This window comes from Talpa occidentalis, unplaced genomic scaffold (assembly GCF_014898055.3).
Source record: "Talpa occidentalis isolate TD23 unplaced genomic scaffold, MPIMG_talOcc4v2.1 talOcc4.14, whole genome shotgun sequence".
In the NCBI taxonomy this organism is placed as follows: Eukaryota; Metazoa; Chordata; class Mammalia; order Eulipotyphla; family Talpidae; genus Talpa; species Talpa occidentalis.
In genome coordinates this window covers 1,101,245-1,118,510 of record NW_023601433.1, presented here as the reverse complement: position 1 = coordinate 1,118,510, position 17,266 = coordinate 1,101,245, and the positions used below count along the sequence as shown (strand labels likewise).

Below are 17,266 nucleotides of genomic sequence, written 5' to 3'. Positions count from 1 at the left end.
GGGTGGGGAGATCACCGAATGCTCTGTGGCACCTCGAGTGCTCAGGCGTTTCATACGATGCACACGGTGCCTCGGTCCTTCGTTTCTCAATGAAATCAGGCGAAGAGGCCGTGCTCTGGCCCCGGGAGAGCTGCGTTCTGCCCCCGTGCGTCCGCAGAGCTGCTATGAGTGTGACTTCTGGGTGAATTTGGTTCAAGAGGCTTAGGTATTGCACAAACAGTGGTTCAGAATATGGTTTGAACGCCTGCCGCGTGCCCGGCGTGGTTCTGGGTGTTGGGATGCAGCAGGGAGCAAGGCAGAGGCATGCCTGCTTCATAAAACATGCCTTCTCGTGGCAGCCACGGCGGCAAGGCAGGGCCTGGCACACTCGTGGTGTTGGGTCACCAGCCAGCAGGCAGGCGCGGGGCTGGTTTAGACAGGTTGGAATCCTGCGTCTCCCCGACCCTTGCCCTCCAGGTCACGTTAGGTCAGCTAAGCAAACGAAAGAAATCTGACGCGGTCCGTCACTTTCCTAGTGACCACCTCCCGCGCCTCTCAGCCATATTTACAGAAAATTACTCGGAAATATTAAAATTCAGGCATCATCCTTGTATCTTTTTCTCTTGAACAAATGCTAATAGATACCTAAGTATTTTAAAATCCTGCAGTACGTGTCCCCCGGGAAGCCTGCCCGTGGGCACGTTGTTGCCACCTAAAAGTGGCTGCTGCCTTGGCAGCTAAGGATCCCGTCAAAGCTGTGCTGTTGTAACTGGTCTGGAAATGCGGGTCCCTCCTGACTGGGAGCGGGAGCCACATGCCGTTCAGAGGACTGTGTCCCAGCCCGGCCGAGGTGCCCCCGCAGGGAGGGATGGCAGCTCTGCCCACACCCCAGCCGGGGCTGTTTGCTGCTCCCGCGCCCGCTGCTACATCGCAGCTGAGTCATGTCATCAGATTTCCTGGTGGTGGTTTGGGGGGGTGGGGAGGGGGCGGTGCTGGTTGTCCGGCTCCTCTGGGACACGACTATGTGGACGGAGGTCCTGAGAGCCGGACGTGCCCCGCAGGCAGGATGCAGTGTTAGGACGCAGGCCAGTTAAGTAGATAAAGCTGGGCCCAGCGGTGGCGCCGGATGGCTGCAACGCCGTGCTTTGCAGGGTTTTGCTAAGATGATACTGCAGCAGAGCTCAGCCTTTTCAAAGTTCATGTGTAGCTTTTTATTTCTTATAACAGATGCAATGGCGACTATTTCCGTAGGGTGAGATCCTAACGGCAGGCTTTCCTTCATCTGGGAGTTGCTGCCCTTCGCTTGGGAAACTGAACCGTGTATCAGGAGCTCAGATCTGTTTTTCCAGGAGGGATGAGGCTTCCCCTGGAGCCAGCCCACGCTTGCATCCTGCCCCTCAGGCAGTGGCCAGAACGAACGAAGTCTGTCTGTCTGTCTGTCTGTTTTTGGACACACTAATTGCCACCCCACTTCATTAAATGTTTATGATTATTGCTTTTAACTTTACTTTCCTCCGAGTTTCCTTAAGTTTGTGCTGTTGACTTTACGAAACTGAGTGATTTCAGAGTTCGGTATCTCTGCTCCTGACGAACACTGTGAGACTGAGTTTTGCCTCCGAATACAGTACCGCGGCCTCCTTACGCTTCATGGCGTGGCGTCCGCTCTTGTGTTATTTTTCCAGGTAATCTGTAGAAATAGTTTACATTTCCCTTTCTGCTTCAGCATTGGGTCATATTTTTAAATTTCCTGGGGAGGGGCTATCGTTTTGTTTAACTTGCCTTTTAAATTCCTGGTTTGGCTGCCTTGTGGCTGGGCAGGGGAGACCTTTACCTTCGGAAGTGGCTTAAGGCTTTCCCCGTGGCCTGCCGGCATCTCTCGTCTTTACAGCGTTCACGCACATTCTCTTTCCCCCCTTTCAGGCGTGTTATTCCCTATGTGAACCCGCCAAGCACCTTTCACGGGCTCCTGCGAGGCTCCAGCCCCCGCCGGGCCCCTCGTGCTTGGCCCACGTCCTCGGCCGGGTCTCTGCCTCCCCCTCCGGCGCGCCGCAGAGGGCTGCTTCCCTGCTCCCGGCGCCCTGAGCGCCTCCGGGCGGCGGCCTGCCTCCTTCCTTGCCTTTGCTCCTCACTGCTCTAACCTTCGCTGAGAAAATACAACAAAGCCGGTGGGTGGGGCGGGCCCGTCTCCGAGCCCTGCTGTCCCCGCGGAGCGAGTTCGTGGCCGTCCCCTCTCCCCGGACGCCTGCTGCCCACGTCTCCCCTCACCCCCTTGTTTCTGTGCCTCCTGAGAGACCATGTCTCCCCCAGGGAGGCAGAAGCTGAGCACGTCCCTTTTGTGGAAGCCACAGGGCTCCCCTCATAGGGCCCCCTCTGGCCACGGTTCCTGGGGGGCTCCCCGTCAGGCACTGGCCTGCTCACGCCTCGGAGCGTGGCGGGGGGTCCGTGCCCTCGCATCTCGGGGACAATCGCAAGCGACTGTGTCTGGGGCGCCGCCCCGCCCGTCCAGCTTGTGGCTGGGGACAAGCGTGAAGGGGACAGCACGAAGCAGGCCAGAATCCTAGCGCTGCCCCTGGGCTGCGGCCTGTGGTCCCGCCGGGCACCCCGCAAGGCCGTGAGCCTGTGATGTGGCCCCCCTCTGCTGAGCCCTGGGCTGTTGTCGCCGCCGGGGCTTGGGAATGTCAGTCTTTGTGCCCCCAGCCTGGCGGGCTCACGTAGACAGGCTTCCTGATAAGCGCCTGCCCCGTGTAAACCGGCGTGTCCGTTCTCCCTCAGCGCCCGGTCCGGCTGCTGGTTCCATCACTCGCGCAGCTGTTGACGTAAGGTGGCGCCGTCCCGGGGCTCGGCGGGCAGAGGTGTGGAAGGAACCCTGCCCCTCAGCGTCTGGTCCCTGGAGCCCTCGATGTTGTCGTCTCGTTGATCTGTGTGGCGAATCGGAATGTGGGCTTGAGGGAGCCCCCAGAATCTCTCACGCAGGGGGGTGGGGGCTGGTGACACTCTTTCCTCCGCTCCCGCCCGCCTGGACTTGCGGAGCCCCGGGGTCCTGTGTTAGGGAGGGCCTTTACGGAACTCCTCTCCGAGCAGGACGCTCACCTCCTTCTGTGGCGCTGATTCGAGAGTTTTGAGCAAGCTTATCTTTATATTTGAGCAAATCTTTTTTCTTTTTCTTTCCAGGAAGCAGTAACTGATGTGCAGTTTGGCCCCATGAGATTTCACCCAGATCAACTCCAGGTACCTGATTATCTTGAAAGATGCGTCTGAAGCTAGACATTAAAAAGTCTTGTGTGTAGATGACCGTGCTGGATCCGTGTTGTTTCCTGCACACGGTGGCAGCGCCGTGGTTGTAGGAGGGCGTGTGCATTCTTAGAGGCACACCGCGGGGTGTTGAGCAGAGCGAGGGCTGCGGCCTTTCCATGCAGTGAGGGGAAGCATGTGGCGTTGAGGGTGTGGAGCCGGCGTTCACATGGGCGGGCGAGCCTGGCAGAAGGGCATGCACGCGGCGTGGCCAGTCACCACATTGCTGTAGGTTTGACGTTTTCCAAGCTGAAAAATGCCCAAGTCTCCTCTAGGCCGCCAGTTCAGCTCTTCAGGAGCAGTTACCTGCCAGCTGCCTAATCCAAAGCATTGGACAAGACCCATTAAGTCAGCTGCACAGCTGTCTGTAGCCTCTTGCACACAGACACGCTCAGGATCACCTCCGCAAAGTGTGGCAGCGCCAGCAGGAGCACGCTCCCTGTGTCTGTCCCTGCGTCTGGCCTTGCGGCGCGTGCCAGTTGCAGGCCCCGAGCTATGGCCCGGGCTGCCAGCATTGTGGTCTGTCTCTTCCGGGCTGTCCTGCTCGGCTTCCCAGGTGGCCCCTGAGTCTGCATGTGCAGGGGAGGTGCCCAGCGCTCCCAGGGCCCAGCTGAACAGTGAGAGGCCACAGAGCAGGCCCCGCCCGCTCCGGTCACCCCTGCCGCGCCTGTCACGCCCGCAGGCCTGGACGGGTGACGTTCGCTCTACTTTGGGCCTTCTCTCCTCGCCAGTCTTTGCCTTTTAACGCGAAGGAATGACGTGAAACCTGGAGTCAAAAATGTAAGCACATTATTTATAGAGAGTTAAGTATTTTAGTGGGTTGACAGAAATACTAGTGTTTACAGTCTGAGGACTTGCTAACTTTTGTCGTTGACTAAAATGAGTCTGTGTGCGCGCTATTAATTTAGTTTCAGGACAACATGCTTAATCAAGCCTCTCTTGGCTTTTACCAGTGGGTTTGTTAGCAAAAGATAGACGCGTCCTTGCCTGGACTTGGACCCAGAGCAGACAGCAGTGGCTCTGACTCCAGGGAGCAGATGTCGGGGGGTGGGGCGGGGGTCAGTGATGTCACATTCACGTCTGTGTTCTGGCCTTGAAAGCACTTAGCAGTTTTCTGTAGCTAAGAAATAACCGTTATGACTTTTGTAAGTGTTGGCTCTTTTTTGATTCAGGTACTTTTAGTGTTTACCAAGGAAGACAGCCAGTGTAACGGGTTCTGGAGGGCGTGTGAAAAGGCAGGGTTTACGTGCACGGTGGCCAAGGAGGCGCAGGCTGCCCTGGCCTGTTTCCGGGACAGACACCACGACATCGTCATCATAGACCACAGGAACCCCCGGCAGCTGGACGCGGAGGCGCTGTGCAGGTGAGTGAGTGCAGCCCCCCGGGAGAGGCCCCTTAGACTTCGGTCTATTTCATTTGTCTTCCGTGGATGTCAGATAAGCCGGACGGCGGCCTTCATTCCAGGGGACGGTCTCGCCGCTTTCATCTGGCTCTTCTTGAAACAGCAAGAAATATGCACGAGAACACTCAGGGTTAAGAGGAGGCCCAGTCTGTTCTTTTTTTTTTTTTTTTAAGATTTATTTATTTATTATTTATTTATTTTAGATTATTCTGGGTACAGTCAGAAGCGCAGGAGGGCGAGAGAATTCCCCAGAGCCAGAGTGGGGAGCACAGCAGGCAGACTGACCTTTAAAGCACACTGCTGAGGGGAGCAGCGGGCGGCAGGAGAGGTCTGCGCGCCATGCGGGACCCTCGCCGGTGACCGGGGATCGAACCGTCGCTGCAGAGGCTGTGGGCAGCCTCACAGCCCAGCGCTCAACCGCTGCGCCACCGGGGAGGCCCCCAGTCTGTTCTTAACCGCAGCTGCTACCTGCTTACTGCAGCGAGGGTTATTACAGTTTTCCAAGTGATAAAAGATTTGAAAATAGTCTTTTGTTAGGTGAATGTGCCTTTTTTTATAACACTTGTAGAATATCAATAGCGTGAGAGGCTCTGAGTACCAGATGTAAAGGTAAGAAAAGTGATTTTTAGGGAAAGTAATTTGCTGTGGATGGAAACAAGGCAAAGTCAAATGTACACTTGAATAGAAAACTTTATATCAGGGAAGACATAATATTTTAACATAATGTAAAATTTTACATTGCATTAATTTTAAGGACATTCATAATCTTGACTTTTAGGAGATAAGAAAAATCTAAACCAAATACAACAAGGGTTAAAAACTGACAAGAGGGGCCTCCCTGGTGGCGCAGGGGTTAAAGCCTCAGTGCTATCAAGCTATCCCGGCCACTGCGGCCTGACGGCTCGAGTTCTGTCCCCAGCTAGGTGGCTGACCCACAGGGCGCAGCAGACCTCTCCTGTCTCCCCGCTGTTCCCCTCGCAATGTATTTCAATAGCTCCGCCTGTTCTGCTCCCCACTCTGGGGAATCCTCTCACCCCATACCTCTGACCTGTACCCCAGCTTTCGTGTCCATAAATAAATAAATATAAAATCTTTAAAAAAACTGACAAGAAAATGACATCACAGTGAAAGGCTATCTGGAGGTGCCTGGTGAGTCCACCCCGGGCAGTCAGACTGGGTGGCTGTCCGGGGAACCTTCTGCCCCACAGAGCTGCCCCTCACGCCCTTCTCCTCTGCTCTGTTGTGGGCCGAGCCATGGCCCCTGCAGCCCTGCTCAGGGCAAGCAGCCAGGGAGGGAGGCCCGGCACCTGGGGTGCCCATGGGCTGCTGGCTTTGGGGTGCCTTTGCCTTCTCCCGGGAGGGGTCAGTTGGAACTCTGGCTTCCAAGGTCACTTCTAAGTGTATCTGACATTTGATGGTGATCGCTCAGGCTGTTACAGGGCAGGGAGAGGGGCACCCCAGAACCCCCAAACCTTCCCGTTCTAAATAGGTTCTGCCATCCACAACATCAAGACCAAACATTTATCAGTGCGTAGACCTTCGATGGAAAGGCACTTTAATATAACCAGTGGGCCTCCCCGGTGGCGCAGCGGTTGAGCGCTGGTTACGAAGCTGCACTCAGCCTCTGCAGCACTGGTTCGATCCCCGGCTGCTCCCCGGCCACCGGAGGAGGGTCCCGCATGGCGCGCAGACCTCTCCTGCCGCCCGCTGCTCCCCTCAGCAGTGTACCTCGGTCCTTCTGCCTGCTCTGCTCCCCGCTCTGGCTCTGGTGAATTCTCTCACCCTCCCGATCTTCTGACTGTACCCAGTGCATGTATAAACAAAACAAACGAACAAATAAAATAAATAAATAAATAAAGCATGCTCTAAAAAAAAAAATATATAACCAGTGGGTGACAGAGAGAAGAGAAGGGAAGGACTGTAGTTTCTAAATCAAGCACCTGAAGTCTCCCGTCCCCTCATGGGTCAATGCTCAGCCCAACAGGGGTGGCCCAAAGCAGGCCACCTTCTAAGGCTCCTCCTGGTGAGGACCCACGGGAAGAGCAGAAGCAGCCAGACACGTCTGGAAGGAGAAGAGCAAAATCAAAATGAAGATAAAAGCTGCCACTGTCTCCTGCCCGTGGTCTCACCCACATGTTTCCGCCCCTCGGGAGCGAGAAGCCAGGCAGCTCCCTCACAGGCGCCTCCTCCGGGTCTCTGGCTCCACGTCTTCCCTCCTTCCTGCCCACTTCCTCTTCCTCTTCTCGCCAGCTTCCCCTCCTCCCTGCTCAGCTCCACCCTCCCTTGGGTGGGGCCGGGAGCCTGGAGCCTCCCCTTCCCTGGGGACCCTGTGGGGGGGCGGGGCAGAAGACGACTGGGCTGGCGCCGCTGCCTTCCGCTGGGTGGCGGGCTGGCCTCGCCCCGCAGCCCTTCTCCACCGTCCCGCCCTCCCTCCTGGCGCTGGTGCCATATGGCGGCAAAAACTGGCAATGGGGGGCCTCCCTGTGGCGCAAGGGGTTAGGACACAACCTATGAAGCTGTCCGCAGCCTCTGCAGCAGGAGTTTGATCCCCGGCCAGGGAGCTACCCGCATGGCGCAGCAGACGCTCCTGTCTCCCCGCTGCTCCCCTCGGTGTGTTTCAGTCAGTCCTCCTGTCCTGCTCCCCACCCTGCCTCTGGTGAATGTTCTTGCCCCCTGACACTCCTGGCCTGTACCCCAGTTCTTGTATGCATAAATACATAAATCTTTAACAAAAAACAAAACTGGCAATGGGGAGGTGCGGGAGCAGCCGTCGTGCAGCGGAGTCCGCGTCTGCCTGTGCTGGCGCGAGCCCCTCGGCGTGCCCTTGCGGCTGGGGTGAGGTGTCATCACCGGCACCCCTGGTCCCTGGTATGTCTTGACACGGAAGTTGTGTGTCCCCAGTGCCCATTTCTGCTCTCTCCAGGAGACGGTTGCCAGCCTGTGGCCAGGCATGCGCCCCCTAGCACGCGGCTCCCTTGCTTGGTGATTCTGGCAGCTGAAACGCGGCAGCGGCAGGCAGGCTCCCGGCAGGGCCGCGGCGCGCTCTGTGCTGCTGTCTGGAGCTGGGCCCCTGCCTCGGCCCGAGGAAGAGTCAGGACTGAAGACAGCAGAGGAACTAGACAGAGAAGCCCCGAGGCAAGGGGTGACCCCAGTGGAGAAGGAGCTCTGCTCTCCTGCCCCTCCCGATTCCCTTGCTCTGGCACAGTTGTTTACGCATATTTCTTTTTCAAGAATTGCCTTGAATTTATTTAGAAACTTTTTTTGTCCAGGTCCATCAGGTCGTCGAAGTTCTCAGAAAACACCGTCATCGTCGGCGTGGTACGCAGGTGAGCTGCTGCTTCCGTGGCTGAGCCCAGGGCGCCCCCCGGCACCCCCCCTCCCCGGCAGCGGTTAGCTCGTGGCTGGGGTCTCCCTCTGTGGCACCTTGTGGTCCCGGACAGCCTTTCGCTTTGGGACAGGCAGAGCAGGAGGCTGCCCTAGAAAAGGGGTGTGGCCAGGCCCCGGAAGCGGCCCACCTGCCTGAGCGGGGACAGCTGGTCCTGGCTTGTGTCCTTCCGGATGATGTCTCTGTGTCCTCTGGATGTTCTCCCCAGCTTTGGGGGAGAGGGTTTTTTTTTTTTTTAATATGAATTAAAAACAAAAGGAAATAGGAAGGAATTAAATTTGGTTTGAATAGATCCTCGGTCCCTCCCGTGACACTACCGGAGTGACCTCCGGGTGGCCAGCACCGCTCTGGACGTTGCCTGAGGGCTAGATGGAAACGGAACCGAGGCTGGCCTGGCCTCTGGCTTGTGCGTTTATTAAATTCAGCTGAAAGTGCTCCCAGGCCAGGGTAGTGTGGGGGGAGCGACTGGCAGCGGGGAGGGGGTGGGCGTGGGCTGCATGTCCAGGCACTTACTCTGTTGTCTTGAAGGACCGATCGAGAAGAGGCCTGCGTGCTGCCCCTCCTGGCTGCCGGCTTTACACGGGTATGTGGCCACTTCTCTGTGACGCAAGCGTGTCACTCAGCGTGAGAGATGATTTTGCTAGCTCAGGGCCAGCGAAAGGTTTGAAGGCATTTGACGGAAAGGCTGTTACCATAGGGCTTCACTCCGGAACCCGTGGGGACCCCCAGCAGCAGATGTGCTCACACCTCCTTCAGGGGCGCATCCTTGGGAGTCAGACTGTAGGGTGCCGTGGGTTCAGGGGTCCTGGGGATAAGGTCCCTCCGCTCCTGGCCCTGCTCCCACAGCTGTGGTCAGCGGCTGCCCGCGAGCCCGTGAGTCAGGGCGGCGAGGACGCGTGGGAGGCTGAGCGGCGCTTGTCCGGCTGGGCCCCTAGACAGAAAGTGCTTGCCAGACTCCAGTTGCCCAATTGCGAAGCCTGAGGAAGAGATGGTTTTTATCCGCGGACATAACACGGAGGGTTTTCTGCCTGCAGCGCTATGTGGAGAGCCCCAGCCTCATGGCCTGTTACAACGAGCTGCGCCAGCTGGAGCTCGGGGAGGTGCGGTCTCAGCTGAAACTCAGGTAATCCCCCCAGTCCGGGCCCCGCGGGGAGGGAGGGGGCTGCTGGGCCCCGGCCTCCTGCTGACACCTGCTCCCTGCCCAGGCTGCCCCGGGCTCCCCGTGGCAGCGAGTGGAACAGCCGAGCAGAAGGCCCTATCTGCTGAGTGACGTGCTTTGTCTTTTAAGAAAAGACTTAATGACACAGACTCGAGCTGCTGACCTTGGTGTCCTCTGGCGAGTGACGTGTTTTACCAACAATAAGCATTTTACGATTTGCTCTTGATGAACAGGGTCTTCGGGGAGTTTTTTGAAGTCTGATGAGTACAGACCTAGTTCCTTGTAGATTAAGAAATACCGAAAAATTGGTAAAATCATTCAAGGTTGACAGAAGGAAAAGCCAGTAGCTCCCCGTCCTTGGGGCTTTTTCTGTGGGTGTCCACACCATGTCCTTTACCAGGTTTGTGGGGTGGAGTCATTCCCTTTGCCAAGCTGAAGGCATCCAAGGGAGTCAGGAGGTGGAGTGTCAGGACCTGCGTGCAGGGAAGGGGCGCATCCTCCCCCGAGGCCAACAGGGCAGTGGGCAGCGCTCCAAGCAGCTCCTGCCAGTGAGGCCCCTTGTGTTGCCGGACTTTGCGAGGGGGTGGAGGCAGACAGCTCCCCCTCTGCACTCAGGGGTCCTCTAGAGGACGCAGCTTGGAGCAGGAGGTGTCACAGAGCTCACGTCACCCAGCCAGGTGCGGAGACTGCCATTCCAGCTCTCACAGCAGCACAAGCAAGGCAGGCCTTTAGGGCGCCACCCCCATCTCCACAACTGCAGTCACATCTCCTGCACCCCTCAGTCCAAGTCACACAGTCTTCTCAGTACTTGAGCTGAGCCATCACCCGCCCCACGGCCATAGCCCGAGGCCCCTCATGCCTCCCTAAGCCGGGGCCTGTTGATTGTGCTTCCTGGGGTTCCGTGGGCCATGCCACAGAGTCTGTGTCAGCTGCTCTGGCCAGTCAAGCCCTGGCTCCTGTCCCTGCCCCACCTCTCCACACAGCGCCCTGGTGTTTCTGTTCTGCGCTGACTCCCCCCTGCCTTCAGGGAAGAATCCGCAGTCCACCCTCTGCTCCCTCCCTGCCCTCACCTGCCTGCATGTTCTGAGAGCAGCAGAGACTGGGAGGGAGGTGGGAATAGGAAGGGGAGAAACAGAGACTAGTTCTGCTGGATGTGGTACTAAAATGCAGTGCAAGGCCATGTTTAACAAGCAGCTGTGTTTTCAGTGTGACTCCGGCGTGGGGCGAGCTGGCCACAGCCCTGGGTGTGCTAAGAGCTTGTTTGTTTGTCGTGTTTCCTGACTGAGTGGCGCTGGTTTACCGCACTTATCTGGCTCAGGGGTCCAAGCCCTCACCTCTTCAGAGATGTCTCCCCCTCACCACCCAAGCCCTCCACAGCCCGTTGGGCCCCCTTTGCTCCCCACCCCGAGAAGTTAGCATATGATCCACTTGGTGATTTCAGTTAACACAGAAAGGGGCGGATTATCCAGTGAGTAGAGTTGTGGCAGCTGTTAATTATTTGGAAAGAAAATTCAGTTCTATGCCAGTCTCACACCCTACCCAGAATAAACTCCGGCGAGCTAAACACTTAAATGTGGGAAAGCAGTTCCTAGTTTTCTTTAGATTCTCTCTGCATTGTATGAATAAGCAGCAAGTTGATTTTTTTTTTTTTCGTTTCCTTTTTTCTCTTCTGAGGAGTGACTCTCCACTCCATTCTCTAGAAGGTTCCTTGCACAGTTCAATTTTCCTCCAAACCTGCCCATGCTCCCTCCTGAGCGTATGTTCACCAACAATAAAGCTGCTTCTCTAACTCACCTGAAAAAAAAATAGAAAACTAGAAGAAAACCAGAAACTCCCAGTACGTCTAGTCGTGGGGCATTTACAATATTACATGGCGATTAAAAGTGATGACGGGCGACTGTCATTGACATAGTTCAGAGCATGCTTTCTCTTCATCACCCCAGAGGGGCAAGTGTTTTGTGCCTGTCAGAGGAGCAGGCCGGGCCGAGCCTGGGGCTCAGCAGCTCGAAGGGGTAAAAATAAAAGATTTATTTATTTATACAAGCACTGGGGTAGGGGCCAGCGGCGCAGGAGGGTGAGAGAATTCACCAGAGACAAGCAGGGAGCAGAACAGGCAGAAGGACCCAAGTGCACTGCTGAGGGGAGCAGCGGGCGAGTCAGGAGAGGTCTGCCTCACCATGTGGGTATCTCCCTGGCCAACCGGGAATCAACCCGGTGCTGCAGAGGCTGCGGACAGCTTCACAGCGCTGCATTCAACCTGCTGCGCCACCGGGGAGGCCCCTATCTCATTTACTTTTATCTATATGTTCTATTTTTTTTAATAAGCCTTTGCCATTTGTGCAGTTAAATTGTGTTTTCAAACACAAAGGCCGTGAGGAAATGTTCACACCGTAAATGAAGTGACAGGACGGAAGGGAGCCAGCCAACCCACTGGCCCTATGCTGTGACATTTGTTTGAGGCAGAGCAGGGATGTCTCACGCTTCCTTCCCCGTCCCCCAGACCCGTGTGGGCTCCTGGTGAGGCTTGTGCCATGCTCCAGGGCTGCCACTGGCAGGGGCAGCGCTGAACTGCCCCCTGGTCCTAAGATTGGAAGGAGAGACCCCAAATCGCCTTCATCCTGACCCCCAAGTTTCTTCTTTACACTTTTTTAACCTCTGCCCTACCCACCCTTCTCTTCATTCACACCCATGACCTTTACAGACCAGAGGCTTGAAGATACCGTGACCCCCAAGGCTTTATCAGAGTCTGTGCGTTTACATTAATTGTTCCCTTTTCCCTTTTCTTCCTCCCGTCAAGGGCCTGTAACTCGATATTTACCGCATTAGACAAAAGCCAGGAGGCGATTGACATTACCAGTGAAGACAACGTGATACAGGTCAGTGACTGGGGAGCCCACCTGGGTCTCTCGCTGGTCTCACATGGGGCTGAGCCCTGCAGGGCGGTTTTGCTTCTCCTGAAGATCAAGCGCCCAGGTCTCCTTGGGGTCAGAAGGTCGTGTCTATAAAGGGTGCGATTTGAAGTGGGTAAGGAGAGACACTGGCAGCCACACGAGGTGCCAGAAGACACTGCAGAAATACCAGTTTGCGCTTGCTGTTTCTCGCTTTCTCTTTGTTTAGCGAGGCCAGACTTTTATTCAGAAAGGTCACCACAAGGCGTGGGGGCTGGCACTTTCTCCCTGGCTGTGGGGGCGGTCCCTCCCACGAGGTAGCAGCAGGCCGGGCGTCGGTGTGGGTGCTGCGGCCCGTGTGAGGTGCTCACTCAGACTGTCGTGGCCTCGCCAGTCCCCGGGCAGCCCCCGCCCCCCCACCCCTGTGTCTCCAGCTGGAGTGGGCAGCTGTGCCCCGGAGCCTCTGGGTGCCAGACCCCACGGGGCCCAGGCCCTGAGCTCTGGGGAGTGGGATGGTGCAGGTGCTGGAAGTCCGCTGCTTTTTGATTCACTGATTTTCAATCTTGTCTCCTCCCAGTATGCAAACCCTGCGTTTGAAACCACAATGGGCTGTCAGTCGGGTGAACTAATAGGGAAGAAGTTGGCAGAGGTGCCGATAAATGAAAAGAAGGCCGACTTGCTCAACACCATAAACTCCTACATCAGGATAGGCAAGGTGGGTGGGTGCCCTGCTCCCGGTCTGGCACCAAGGGGCGGGAAGGAGGTGTGGCCCGTGACCGCTGCCGCCGCTGCCCCTCCTGTGCAGGGCCAGCCTGTCCTATCTGCTGGCAGTCTTGCCCGCTGCGGCAGGCGCAGGGCAGGTCGTCAGGTCGTAGGTCCTCTTACCCTTGTCCGGTTTTGCCCAGGAGGCCAAGAAAGTCAGTCGCGTGATAGCCAGCGGGAGAACACGTGACCGCCAGGCTGTGGCAGCCGCTCGCCAGCAGCCCCGGGGGAGGTGGGGTTTGGAGGTTGAGAAGGAATTGTCAGGTGACCCAAACCTGTGCTTGGGGTGGGGGAGTCTCCTGCCCTGCCAGCTCTAGAAGTGGATCGGACCTGAGCTGAAGGATGTTCCTGGGGCTGTGCTTGAACAGAGAGTAAAGGCCGCTTTGTCCCTCCCACAGGAATGGCAGGGCATTCACTATGCCAAGAGGAAGAACGGGGATAATGTAAAGCAGAATGTGAAGATAATACCTGTCGTCGGACAGGGAGGGTGAGTGGCCAGCACTGGAGCCGGCGCGCCCCGCCTGGCCGATCTCAGGGCCTGCGGAAGCCAGGCTCCAGGGGCCTGGGACAGCGGGCCCAGAGCCTGGCGTCGCAGCCAGGTCGGTGCCCGCGTGGAACGGCCTGCTCGGTGGCCTCCACGCGCTGCGGCCCGACCCCGCTCTGGTGACCCAGGGCCCCCAGACCCGGACAGCCTTGCAGAAGGGGCTGTGTGGACACACACGAGTATTTAAGCCAGAATGTCACTTTTCTAAGCTGTGTGCGAAGAACTCTGGCGGGGGCTGCTCTGGTTACCAGATTTCCATCTAATTTGATAGTCGCTGCGTTTTTTTCTGTGTGGGGCTGTCGAATTAGATAGAAGTCCTACACACACCAATGTTTGTGGGGGAAACGGGTGTGACCGCAGGCGGGAAAGCAGCACCTGAGGCACCCAGCATGTGGGACCATGCGCCGTCAGCTGCGGGAGCTGAATTCTAGAGCACTGAGACAGGCAGCAGCTCGCAGTGGTGCCCACAGAGATGGGGCACAGGAGGCTGCTCGGGGTAGGTGCCCGGCGAGCAGTGGTGACAGTGGCACGCTGTCTGAGGAGCCCCCACGGTGCCCGGTCCATGTCACGTCACGTATGCACTGCCCTGTGATGCCAGCTCGGTGCGGCCTCCGTTTGACAGATGAGGACACTGAGGCCAAGCCCATGGAGGTTCCGGCTCAGCGTCCGGCCGCCGTGGGCCCTGCAGAGCCTGCAGGCACTCGCCTCCGCGACAGTCTGTGGGCTCTCGTCCCAGGTCTCAGCCCTTCTACCTTCAGAATATTTTGCGATGAACGTGCAGGGGTTGATTATCGAGGGGGCGCCAGACAAACGTGGGAACTCGGGGCAGGTCCACGGCTCTGGAGGGCAAGCCCTGGCCCCGGCGTCCGGCCCGCAAGGCTGGCGTGGTGGTTCCCAACGGCTGAGCAGCGGGTGCTCGGGACGTGCAGGGCAGCTGAGAAGCGTCGTGGAGACACGCGCATCCCCCACTGACGGCCCGGGCGGCTGACATGCAGCGCGCGTGTAAGCAGGAGGTTTCGTATGTTGTCAGGACACAGAAGGACTTTGATGCTCTAAAGAGTCAACTTCTCATCTGCAGGGACCTGGGGGTGCTGTGCACCCCTGTTTACTCGAGGCCTTGGTGGACGTGGCCTTCCCAGCCCCGTGGGCCTTGAGAGAAAGGTTAGCTGCACCCCGGAGGCGAGGGGCCAGGGGAGAAATAACGCACTGTTCTCTACTTGCAGAAAAATTAGACACTATGTGTCCATTATCAGAATGTGCAACGGCAGCACTAAGGTAAGTCGGGGAGCCCTGGCCTGCACCCAGACTCCCCCAGGCGTGAGAGGCAATCAGAACTAATGGCTCTTAAAATTCATTTTTAGGCTGAGAAAATAACTGAATGTGTTCAGTCTGACAGTCACACAGGTATGACGCCCCACGTGCACCCTCGGGGTTCTTGAGCTTTTGCAAAGGCAAGTCAGACGCTGCAGGCGGGACCATGTGGGACGCCTGGCTGCCCCCGCCCCCCTGCCTGGACGTGGTGACAGGTGCCGGGCAGGCCCCACTGTAGGGGTCTCCCCACTCACCTGGACATATAGGGAGACGCTGGAGCCGTGGCTTGGTGGCCTAGCGGGAGCTTTAAGAGGCAGAGCATCGGAGCCGCACTCGAGTCCTTTGGCAGGCTCACCCCGCGAGAAACCGGGGCTGGGTCTGTGCCCCAGGGGCCCCTGGGAAGTGGCAGAGGGCCCTTGGACCCAGAATGGCTGGGCCCAGCTCATGAGCGATGCCAGGACAGTCATATGGGCCTCCTACGGGGGCTGAGGCACCCCTCCTTGAGCACACACCCATGCCAGGAACACAGCGGGTGACCGCTGTGCGTGAGGAAGGCTGCTGGCCCCAGGAGAAGGACAGCTGAGGGGGAGCATGGGTGTGTGTGGGAAGAGCACCCCAGAAATGAAAAGTGCCCCGGGGGCCGGGTACAGTGTGTTCAGAAACCAAGGGTGAGACATTGGCGGTACCCAGCGTTGGTGTGGAAGAGAACGTGGGGTCCAGGGACATTTAGGTGCTCAGTAGGTGACCAGGGTCTCCACCTGTGGGCAGAGGCTGAGGATGTGGGAGCCGTGGCAGCTTGTAGGGCATGTGTGTGGCACGGACAGCGTGGAAGGGGGGCCGAGGCATGAGCACCACCATCGCCACCGTCTGGAGCGGAGGCCACGAGCCAGGCAGAGCAGGTGGGAGGGCGGGAAGGGGGCGGAAGGCAACGGTGACTCGGCCCGGGCCTGAGAGGAAAGCCTGGAGGCAAGCTCTGCGGTGACAGGGCCAGGAAGATGCCCCGGAGCGCTGGGGCCTGGGGCGGGGGTGGGGGAGGGGCGTGCACCTCTGTTCATTGGAGAAGTTGGCAGCAAGTACCCGCTGGGCCAGAGCCCTGCTCCTCTGCACTGTGCGGGGCTGCGTCCGTGCGGAAGCCTTGCTGGCCCGCGAGCGTTAGTGTTCCGCGGCGGAAGGGTGAGCGGAGCCGGGACGGGGAGGGGACTGAGGTGTTGGGGTTTCCCAGGACGAGACACGGGAAGGAGCGGAGGCAGGCTGGGGGGGTGGGGGTGAGGCAACAGCCTTCGCTTGACATGGCTTTTACTCTCTGGTTTCGGAACAGCCTCGTGAGGGGACTGGCTGTCAGTGCCTTAGCATGAGCGAGCACCGGGGCTTGGGACCCTGGCGGCCCGGAGTCAGGGAGCCGGGAGCGGACCTCGAGGCTGCGGGCCAGTCTGGCACGCAGTCACGGAGCAGGGGCCAGCGAGGCCACCAGCCCAGGGCGTGCCGGCCCTTCCGCCCCGACCCCCTTGGGCCGCCCGGCCTGCCCCGGCCCATAGTGCCGCTGGCCACTGCTCTCCCTGCCACCGCAGCAGCAGCGCCAGCTCCCGCCAGGGCCGGGCTCGGCTCGCGTCCGGCCTCCGAGAGCAGGGGCGCTCTTCAGCCGGCCTCAGCCAGACAACACTGGCTCTACTGGGGGACAAGGGCCACTGGTCCTTGTAGGTCAGATGAGAGAACTGAAAGAGGGCCGGGGAGGGGAGCAGGGCCAAGGGGCGCTCTCCTCCGCCTGGGGTGGGCGCAGGAGGCAGGTGCTGCCAGGGAGGGCTGCCTCAGTGCTGTCCTGCCCCAGGTGGGAGGGCGTGTGGGCGGACCGGCGCCTCTTCCCGTTGGGCAGACCACGTCTGGCTTCCGCGCCCTGGGAGTCGTGGGAAGGGTGTGGCGTCTCGCGGCTGGGGGGGCCACGTCCCAGTGTGCACCCGCCCCCCGACCTGGTGCTTCTGCTGGAACCATGTCCCTGAAGTCGCCGCACAGCCATGGGGACAACTGTCTGTCCTGCGGCCTGGAGTGGCCTGGCCGGGGCGGGGCCTCAGCACGCGGGCGAGGGCATCATGCACTGTCCACGGGGGAGGGTCATGGGCCGTGCTGACTGCCTGGTGCCCGGGCTGGCCTGAGGATGCCCCGAGATGGTGGTAGCACTGGTGTGCAGGCGCGGGGCTCAGGCAGGCGCTCTGGGAGGAGCAGCCCCACGAGGTCCTGGCGCCGGGCCGGCCAGTGCAGGGCTCCCCTCAGGCAGAGGTGGCCCTGGTGGTTTTCGAACCGATGCACGCGAGGGGCCATGTCGGGAGTCCCTGCAAGGTGTGGAGGACAGGGCCGGCGCCGAGGGGCAGGCTGAGCAGCAGTGCTTGGGGCCCCACCAGGATTCCTGACGTGGCCCTGGGAAGAGGGCGACGCCACCTGGACACACGCAACTTGCCCGGAGCATCCTGTGGGGCCAGCCAAAGCCCCGGGCTGGCCAGCTCTCCTGAGGAGAGGCGGCAAGGCAGGATGGACCCAACACAGAGACATGTTG

General features: G+C 58.8%; 1 protein-coding gene across 3 annotated transcripts in view; it reads left to right on the top strand.

Annotated features, from left to right (window-relative positions):
- PDE8A (phosphodiesterase 8A) overlaps positions 1-17,266 on the top strand; it is a 64,974-nt gene that overhangs the window by 36,007 nt on the left and 11,701 nt on the right. For all 3 annotated transcript variants that reach the window (XM_054694708.1, XM_054694709.1, XM_054694710.1), the window contains exons 2-11: positions 3,151-3,211; positions 4,447-4,633; positions 7,942-7,998; positions 8,586-8,640; positions 9,092-9,180; positions 12,014-12,092; positions 12,682-12,819; positions 13,265-13,353; positions 14,634-14,685; positions 14,772-14,814. In XM_054694708.1, coding sequence (XP_054550683.1) covers positions 3,181-3,211; positions 4,447-4,633; positions 7,942-7,998; positions 8,586-8,640; positions 9,092-9,180; positions 12,014-12,092; positions 12,682-12,819; positions 13,265-13,353; positions 14,634-14,685; positions 14,772-14,814 — 820 coding nt within the window. In that variant the 5' untranslated portion in view covers positions 3,151-3,180. The remainder of the gene's footprint in view (positions 1-3,150; positions 3,212-4,446; positions 4,634-7,941; positions 7,999-8,585; positions 8,641-9,091; positions 9,181-12,013; positions 12,093-12,681; positions 12,820-13,264; positions 13,354-14,633; positions 14,686-14,771; positions 14,815-17,266) is intronic.